Genomic DNA, 10,056 nt, shown 5'->3' on the forward strand with positions numbered 1-10,056 from the left:
GAAATTGAGGAATAGTGAGAAATTATGGACCAAATACATTTTTTGGACTAAATAATAATTACCTAAGATATCTACGTAGGATTGTTAATTTAATGTTAGTGGAGTATAATTGAAAGAAAAAAAATCTAAGCTATATATTTTGTAAACATATCAAGCAGAATTATAGCAGTCCATGGGGAATTAAAATATATGTATCAAAGATTAAATAATCATATGTAATGTTATGCTATCTATTTGTGGTTTGACATGGAATTATGTTTGGGTTTTTTCCAAAAATCCTTTCTCTTAGACTTTTGTTGTATAATCCGTTTATCAATGAGTACTAAGTTTTACATAGAATCTTATTTAATGTAGATCAATAAATTTCCATAATGCAATCTGTCTCTTTTGAAATACTTTTAAATGTCCATGTGACACCGAAGAAGAAATCTGAATTTTTAAAAGTAGGCTTACTACTGACATCTTATTTTACATAGATGACTTCAACAGAGTGCCACTTAAACATGAGCTGGAAATGAGTAAAGAGAGTGAGCATGATTCAGATGAATCCTCTGATGACGACAGTGACTCAGAGGAAGCAAGCAAATACATCAATGCATCTTTTATAATGGTAGGTACTTAAACTGCCAAAATCCAAGATCCAACCATTTTAAAATCCCATCTATGTTATCAGGGCCATTCATTAAGTGATTTTATAAAACAGTGATGAGCTTAGTCATAACTACGCATAGACTGACATGAGAGTTTCAATTTTAATGCTATTTTTTAACTTACTGAAAGATTTAAAAATACTAAAACCTAATAACCTGATACAAAATAAGGCAATGTTATTGGTTATATTTTATGACAAATAAAGCTATGATCACATCAATTTTAAATATAGTAAAATTTGAGCAAATACAAGTATTTGAAAGTATTTATACCTACTCAGATACCCAAATTGTAGACAAAGTCAAATTTGTATATTTCCATGGTTAGAAACTTTTCATTCAGATTAACTGAATTGTTAGGTGAGTCTGTGTCATGTCTTTTTAAAAAATTAACTGAAAATTCAAACAATAAAACTTTAGCCATTTATTAAATACATATTGTTTATAGACTAAGTTGGATTTACTTATTTTCCAAAATTTCCCAAAGTACACATTCATAGAATATTAGTTTACTTAAGAGATAAAATAAGAATGTAAAGACACTAATTAAAATTGGTATAGACATGATAAAGGTAATTTGAAATGCTTAAGTAATTCCTTTTTACAATCACACTAACTTTTATAGAGAAACAAAAAGGTGTGACTGGGTGCAGTGGTTCACGTCTGTAATCCCAGCACTCCGGGAGGTGAGGTGGGTGGATTATCTGAGATTAGGAGCTCAAGACCAGCCTGGCCAACATGGCGAAACCCTGTCTCTACTAAAAATACAAAAATTAGCCAGGCATGGTGGTGCACACCTGTAACCCTAGCTACTCGGGAGGCTGAGGCAAGAGAATTTCTCCAACCCAGGAGGTACAGGTTGCAGGGAGCCAAGATTGCACCACTGCACTCCAGCCTGGGCAACAGAGTAAGACTCCATCTCCAAAAAAATAAAAAAAGAAAAGAAAAGAAAAAAGGTGTTTCTCTTCTGTGGAAAGGAAACTTTGTTTGTTTACAAGATACGTTGTAATCTTGATTTCACATTATTAGCTAAGAAATATTATCTGTATAATTATTTTACAGATAGCTATTACATTGTTTCTTAGACATAAGACTCTTACTATTTGTATGTAACAGTACTGATATCAAACTAAGTGACTACATTTCCAAATGTTTATTTTAAGAATCTACTGAGCTCTCTTCAGTAGTAACAAAGCCCCACCCTTTCTTGTTTAAAAAGAGTTATTGGAAACCTGAAGTGATGATTGCTGCTCAGGGACCGCTAAAGGAGACCATTGGTGACTTTTGGCAGATGATCTTCCAAAGAAAAGTCAAAGCTATAGTTATGCTGACAGAACTGAAACGTGGAGACCAGGTTTGTACTTTTGAGGATTTGTTTTGAGTCTCTCTGTCATTAAACTTCATTCTCCAGTCTTGGATTGCTTGCTGGATCGCCATGCCTATGTCCTTTTGATCCCTCCGTCACACAGTCCTGTCTGCTCAGTCTCACCCCGTTCCCTGGTGCTGGCCTCCACTAGCTGTGTCTGGATTCTGACAGTCTCTCCTGCCGCCACCTCCAGCCTTGCATGTCACTCACAGATTAGCCAGGACGCAGCAACGCACCACCACGGCGCATAACAGCTACGTTTTCACTCTTTTCTCCCCATTTTCCAAGACAAAAAACCAAGCTCTTTCTGTGATGTCTAATGCCCTCAACGATCAACCCCTCGTGTGTCTTTCATCTTACTCTCATTTTTATGTCTTCCATCCTCTCCACTCTGGACAAGCAGGTTTAGTGCCCACGTCTGAACACACAATTTTCATTGCTATCACTGAATCTAAACTTATTGATATTGCATGTAACTAAATGCATGCTCTCTTCCAATTTTGACCCTATTCTTTTAATAAGACAATCTTGAAAAATGTATCTATGTCCTCCCTTCTTTATTCCCATAAAACTTATTGCCATAAAATTCTATAGTTGAAGGTGAATCTAAAATATAATTTGATTTTTTACTTAATGCTCGTGATAGATATTTTATCCTTTTCTTAGCGTCTTCAGTTATGGTTAACTTTTCCCTTCTGGTACGTCTCACTCAGCTTTAGCACCGATCACATTATCTGACATATGTTCAAGCTTATTCAATAAATAACCTCCTACGTATGCAAAAAATTTATGATTTATTACATCCCTCTCTCTCCCCCCAAACGCACTCTGTCTCACCCTCACCTGGTCCCCTTCCCCTGTACATTGAAAGTTGCTTTTAATATTTTTTTTTTTAAAGGAATATACATCCAGATTTCTATCATGGAATTCCCACAGTCTTTTTCTTGATTCAAATTGTGGAAGCTGGGAAACAGGATGGAAGTGCAGGCAGAAACGTCTATCTTTGTCAGCAATTGTGGGGTTGTAGTTGGTGGACAACAGTTTGTTGAGAGAAGAAATGTTTTTGTGATTCACCTACTCTTCAGTCTGGCCCTTTGCTTAGATATGCAGACAAAATAGATAAAGCTGCTCATGGTGTTGGTCAACAAGATGACAGAGACAAAGCTCCGACAGATGCAGCCTTCTTCCTCAAGAACCACTGAAGGGACAGTGGGACCTGAGTTACTGAAAGGGTCATGAATAACATTGACTCATGCCAGCCATAAATACTGAAGAGGTGATGATAAGCGTGTGGAGAGTGGGAGCAAACCCCAAAGACCTACGCTAAGGAAGACGGCTGTTCCGGGGGTGTGCCAGCCACCTCGATGGTGCTCAGTTTCCTTTTTCTTACACAAGGAAATACCACATATTTATTAAATGAATCTCCAACACTTAAACTCGATTCTGGATTTTTATAAGCAGGTTTCAATCTTAGAACACAAAAGTTTTCATTTAATAGAAAAGAGACACAGATGGAGAAAGAGAGAGAAAGAAAGGGAGAAAGAAGGAGACTGATCCTTTACATACCTTAAATAGCAAACAGAAATTGTTGAATCATCTTCTTTTTTCTAGGAACTCTGTGCTCAGTACTGGGGAGAAGGAAAGCAAACATATGGAGATATCGAAGTTGACCTGAAAGACACAAACAAATCTTCAACTTATACCCTTCATGTCTTTGAATTGAGACATTCCAAGGTATGAAAACAATTTCAGGAGTATGTTTCTTTCATAGAATGGATCCAGCAGCAAAATGAATATAAATTACTCTATCCAAGCAAGGCCATCCCATAAATAGTTTCAGAATAACATTTTTAAATTATTTAAGTAAAAGTAACTGTGAAGAAAATATGGCTACCAAATTATAAAATAAGCTGACCTTCACTACAGTTAACGCTTTCCTCAATTCTGATTTTAGAGGAAAGATCCTCGAACTGTGTACCAGTACCAGTATACTAACTGGAGTGCAGAACAACTTCCTGCAGAGCCCAAGGAATTAATCTCTATGATTCAGGTCCTCAAACAAAAACTTCCTCAGAAGAATTCCTCTGAAGGGAACAAGTATCACAAGAGTGCACCTCTCCTCATTCACTGCAGGTGGGTGGCCTTTGGTAGAATGTACTCTAAAAATCATAACGCTTGGGAGGCCGAGGCGGGTGGATCATGAGGTCAAGAGATCGAGACCATCCTGGTCAACATAGTGAAACCCCGTCTCTACTAAAAATACAAAAAATTAGCTGGGCATGGTGGCGCATGCCTGTAGTCCCAGCTACTCGGGAGGCTGAGGCAGGAGAATTGCCTGAACCCAGGAGGCGGAGGTTGCGGTGAGCCGAGATGGCGCCATTGCACTCCAGCCTGGGTAACAAGAGCGAAACTCCGTCTCAAAAAAAAAAAAAAAAACCTAACGCTTGACTCCTTGGTTCATATGTTCTCTTATCTATTCATCCTTACATATAAAACACATAGTCACAGTAAAAACTTCTTATCTTGCTTATGTTTCCACAGCACAACTGTCATAAAATATATTAGAAAAATATAATAGAAGTGATTCTATTGTGCAATATTTTTAAGTTGTGCTTTTAAATACTTGGTGTCATGTCATCTTTGATTCCTTCATACCTAACATTGAACCAGGAATGTCATTCGTGTGAAAGAATTAATGAATGGAAGGGTGCGTGAACAGATAGGTAGATGGATATCACATTACACATATACTCATATACATTGATCTACCCTATTAAGTGTCACAAAGACACCTAATATGTTTAATGAACACAAAGGTCATTAAACGTAATTTAATTTAAATATTAACTCTAATCACAAAGCTTAGCAATTTTGATTTGAAATTTATGATTTAATTTTCTAAACTGAGCCAAAGGTCAAGGATTGTGATAATATCAATACTACTACTAGATTTTATTAGTTCCTTCATCTGTGATAGATGCTTAAATATCCACCTTAAATAAGCAATATAATTGAAGGAAAAACTTATAAAAGTTTACATGAAAAAGAATATTGAAGTAAATGAGAAATGAAAACAAGTAAAATGAGAAATGTTAATCTAGTGAAAAACTTTTAGAATTTTTGAAAAAGCCTAATTGTTATTATTGGAATTGCATATACTAGAATCAAGCCTTTAGAAATATACCAATTTTCAGCATTTCCTTGAATTTTTGAAGGTGAAATTTATGTGAAAAGAAAGCTAAGGAAGGGAAGTTTACACTGTAGAACTATGTATGTTTCCTAAAATATGACTGAATATCCAATACATGTTTGTTTATTTTTGTTTTTTTTTTTTTTGAGTCGGAGTTTCGCTCTTGTTACCCAGGCTGGAGTGCAATGGCGCCATCTCGGCTCACCGCAACCTCCACCTCCTGGGTTCAAGCAATTCTCCTGCCTCAGCCTCCTGAGTAGCTGGGATTACAGGCACCTGCCACCATGCCCAGCTAATTTTTTTGTATTTTTAGTAGAGACGGGGTTTCACCATGTTGACCAGGATGGTCTCCATCTCTTGACCTCGTGATCCACCCGCCTCGGCCTCCCAAAGTGCTGGGATTACAGGTGTGAGCCACCGCGCCTGGCCTATGTTTTTTTTTTTTAATTTATGGTCAATAACTGAAGTGCCCTGCTGACAACATATTGTTTAAGTTGACTCTTTATGATAATGCTTTATGCTTCTCATTGTTTGGTAAACTACTTGTTCGCCCTCTTTTTAGTGAATAGTTATACAAGGTATCACTTTTCTACTGACGCAGAAGTAGAAACATTTGTAAAACATGGTAGAGAGGCGGAAGACAGAAGCAGCAGCGTGTGTTCTAGTAATTTACAAAATCTAAGGTCTAATACTTCCGGTTACATCAGCTTCAAGCTTTGCCTTTCTCTTCCCCAAATCTTGGTTTCCTTATCTGTCAAATCAGCATTCTGATATTGGTTTCAACAACTTCAGATGTAAATAAAAATGCACTAAAATCCATAAAATACTCAATAAGAGAAAATACATTTTTAAACCCTGAGACAAATACGCTTTCAATTACAGGATTATCATACCCCTAAATTGAAAAAGTTTACCTAAAAATGCATTTAGCATAAATAATTTGATTCGTGAAAGAGGTTGGAATAAAATAATTATGATAAACCTGAAGTAAAAAAAATTCTCTCTATTCCTATTTTTAATTCTAGTATCACCTTTTTTTTTGTAACAAGTAAGATTATTTTCGATCTTTTCTATCTTTTATAGGGATGGATCTCAGCAAACGGGAATATTTTGTGCTTTGTTAAATCTCTTAGAAAGTGCGGAAACAGAAGAGGTAGTGGATGTATTTCAGGTGGTAAAAGCTCTACGCAAAGCTAGGCCAGGCATGATTTCCACATTCGTAAGTATACTCCACCACTGCTTTTAACATGCCTTGGATTTTTTTTTCTCTTATTGATGGTTTCCACTTTTTTCTCCTCTTCTTTCCTCTCTTTTGTTCTTTTTTCCCCTTTCCTTTTCTCTCATCTCCTCTATTTTCTTTTCCTATTTTTTCTCTTTTCTACTTTTGCAAAATAATTCATATTGAATTATTGTCAGTCTAAATAAGAGCCTTAATTAAAGTTTAGTTACACTTTGTTGTGACAGTTGATGAAGCGTCTTTCCTTAAATGCTCATGAATTTCTTAATTTTCTTTCCTTCAATCCTGTATCTATTTGTGCTGTGTCACAAACCACCTCCAAATTTAGGAGTCTAAACAAGTAACATTTATTATTATTCAGTAGTCTAATGGTCTGCTGGAATGTTCTGCTGATGCCCTCAGGCTTAGCCAATAGAGACCAGGCTGACTCACATGTCTGCCTTCAGCTGACGTGTGTCCTGTGGTTTGGCTGGTCTAGCATGACCTACACTGCCAGCAGGCTGACATGTGGCTGCCATTTAGTTATGGTGACAACAGTGAGCAGGCCACATGTCTTTACTCTTCCACAAGATTAGCCCAGACTCATTCACATTAAAACAGCAAGTTCCACAAGGGAAAGAAGGCTTTCATGAGACCACTTGAGGCCCAGGCTTGAAAGTGACAGAGATATCTTCTTCTGTATATTATTAGCTAAATAAATCATAAAGCCAGTCCAGGGATAGGGAAAAAGACTCCACTCCTTGAGAGGGTCTGCAAATTCACATTGCAAAGAAATGTGGATACAGGAAGGAAAATGTGTTATATTCTTGTAATTGATCTATTGTGTATAGCCTGTATGTGGTAGTAACTGTAGATAGTCATCTGGGAATTAATCATTCTTCACAATGTAAACTTAATTACTCACTGAAATGTAAAGCTTTTAATCACATATGATATTGAGATTTCCTACCTTGATTTTTAAAAATGTATCAAATGTTTCCTATATGTTCTTGCCATTAAGAGACTAATTGGTGAGTATGAGGGAAAGCTAGGTATTTACTAATCAACGTAGTAAGTAAAATGATGAAGAAATTATAAGAAGAACGTGAATGAGAGCATTTAATTCAATCTTTAGGAATCAAGCAGCACTTCTCTAAGCAGGTGATTCCTGCTCTGATTCTTAAATGATGTGTAGGCATTAGACAGAAAAGGCTTTAGGACCATAAAGAAACTGAATTATTTAGATTCTTTAAATGAGAACATACCAAAGTACTTTTCTGTCATCCAGTACTTCCACAAATAAATGATTAGTCCTTGCTAATCTTTATCTGGCGTAAAAAAATCACGTCAAATTTCTTCATGTAATTTCCCACTTAATTCCTTTACTAGGAGCAATACCAATTCCTATATGACACCATTGCCAGCACCTACCCTGCCCAGAATGGACAAGTAAAGAAAAACAACCATCAAGAAGATAAAATTGAATTTGATAATGAAGTGGACAAAGTAAAGCAGGATGCTAATTGTGTTAATCCACTTGGTGCCCCAGAAAAGCTCCCTGAAGCAAATGAACAGGCTGCGGGTTCTGAACCCACAAGTGGCACTGAGGGGCCAGAACATTGTGTCAACGGTCCTGCAAATCCAGTTTTAAATCAAGTTTCCTAGAAAAAGACATAAATGGGGACACTCCAAACCTCATGTTAGCTGTTATTTCTATTTTTCTAGAAGTAGGAAGCGAAAATAGATATACAGAGGTGCATTGAAGCAATATTTGTGGAAGGGTTCTATTTTACTACCGTGGAAAAATATTTAAGATAGTTTTGCCAGAACGGTTTGTACAGACACATGCTCATTTTAAAATTTTATCTCTTATTCAGTAAAAAAACAACTTCTTTGTAGTCTTTACGTGTGTATGTGTATGTGTGTGTTTGAGTGAGAGACAGAGAAAAAGAGATAGAGAATGCTTTCAAGTGAATCTAAAAGCTCTGGCTTTGCCTTTTTGTTTTTATGAAGAAAAAATACATTTTATATTAGAAGTGTTAACTTAGCTTGAAGGATCTGTTTTTAAAATCATAAACTGTGTGCAGACTCAATAAAAACATGTTCATTTCTAAAATGACCTCAAGATGTCCTCCTTGTTCTACTTACATGTATCTTACATAGTTTACTATTTTACTTCTGGAAATAGTAAAAAAAAAAAAAATGGTATGTGTGTGTATAGTTACTACGGAAGAGTTAACTAAATTAACATTTGGAAATCTTGTATTCCATATATTAGCATTTAGTCCAGTATCTTTTTAAGCTTATTTAATTAAAACATTTCCAGTGAGCCTATCTTGCTGTCTTCACATGGGGTTTACAGCTTTGCAACATGGATTATTCCCTGTACAAATTTTAAATAAATATTTAAAATTTATTGCTTGATCCTTTTGACCACAAATTATGTTTTGTAAAATTGAACTTAAATAAATATCATTAAAATAAACAAATGTAATATGTACTAATATTCATTGTATAAAAATAGAAGCATACAATTATATTTGCTAAATATTTACATATGAAATTCAATATAGCTATTTATGGAATTTTACATTGATATGAAAAATATAATATTGCATATTCATAGTTCCCATGTTAAATCCCATTCATGATTTTCATTAAAGCATTTACTTTGAATTTCTTCAATGCTTAGATTGCTTTTACTAGGAATGGATGTCAATAATCATAATAAAATTCAACCATGAGTTTTTTCTTGTTTATAATATATTGTGTTATAAGTTCATATATGAAATGTGTATACACCTATTGAAATATGTTTAATGCAGTTATTAACATTTGCAGGGCACTTTTGCAGGTTCCAATTATCCAATAGTCTAATAATTGTTTAAGATCTAGAAAAAATTGAAGAATAGTGCTAGTTTTCATGAAGTAATAAAAACAACTCATTTTGGTGAATTGTGTAATAGCTTATTACCATGGTCAAATACAACATTTAGGTTGGTTTGATTTTCTATATCTTTACACTTTTGTCTGATCTTATATGTGTTAACTATACAGCATCAATTGCTGTCCATTCAAGTCACATTTATTTTGTGTCCCTACTTCTAATTATTTTATTGTTATAACATAAAATTAACAATTAACACTTATAATATTATATAGTTCCTTGCACTTATTTAACAGATGAAAAGAAGTAAATTTCACAATGAAGCAACAATTTTCTAATTTATGTTAAGTTTACTTACTACATCTTTACTTATTAATGAGAAAGGGGGATTAGAATCACCAATTCTAGGCACAAAAAATAAAGTTTGCTTTCACTTATCTCTTCAATCACTCTAACTATTATGCCTTCATTTCTTATATTGATCAGTTGCCATTTTCTAGATAATGTAGTTAAAATTTGCAGTTCTCATGTTCAATATAACATTACGATATGTGTCTATTTTATCTGTGAATTGCTTCAAAATACAAGTAGCAGAAACTCTAAATAATCTACATATAAAGTTTTTCTTCAGAAGTTTCCATTGTAAGTAACATCTTCCAAATGTGGTGGTTGTGTGTTTTAAATGTGTTTTCCACCCGACACTATCTTTTCAAAGATAAATGATACTTAGGAAATAGAACAATAATA

At 34.7% G+C, this 10,056-nt stretch overlaps 1 protein-coding gene across 5 annotated transcripts in view; it reads left to right on the forward strand.

Moving 5' to 3' along the window:
- Positions 1-9,166, forward strand: part of PTPRC (protein tyrosine phosphatase receptor type C) — a 120,527-nt gene extending 111,361 nt beyond the window's left edge. For 4 of the 5 annotated variants that reach the window (XM_021677162.2, XM_021677163.2, XM_021677164.2 and 1 more), the window contains 6 exons: positions 477-610; positions 1,870-2,004; positions 3,628-3,750; positions 3,971-4,149; positions 6,290-6,425; positions 7,812-9,166. In XM_021677162.2, the coding sequence (XP_021532837.2) occupies positions 477-610; positions 1,870-2,004; positions 3,628-3,750; positions 3,971-4,149; positions 6,290-6,425; positions 7,812-8,087 (983 nt within the window). In that variant the 3' untranslated portion in view covers positions 8,088-9,166. 5 annotated transcript variants of the gene reach the window in all.
- Positions 9,167-10,056: the final 890 nt, after the last annotated feature.

The sequence above is a fragment of the Aotus nancymaae genome, unplaced genomic scaffold, assembly GCF_030222135.1.
Source record: "Aotus nancymaae isolate 86718 unplaced genomic scaffold, 86718_ANA_hifiasm-v0.15.2.pri h1tg000039l, whole genome shotgun sequence".
NCBI lineage: Eukaryota > Metazoa > Chordata > Mammalia > Primates > Aotidae > Aotus > Aotus nancymaae.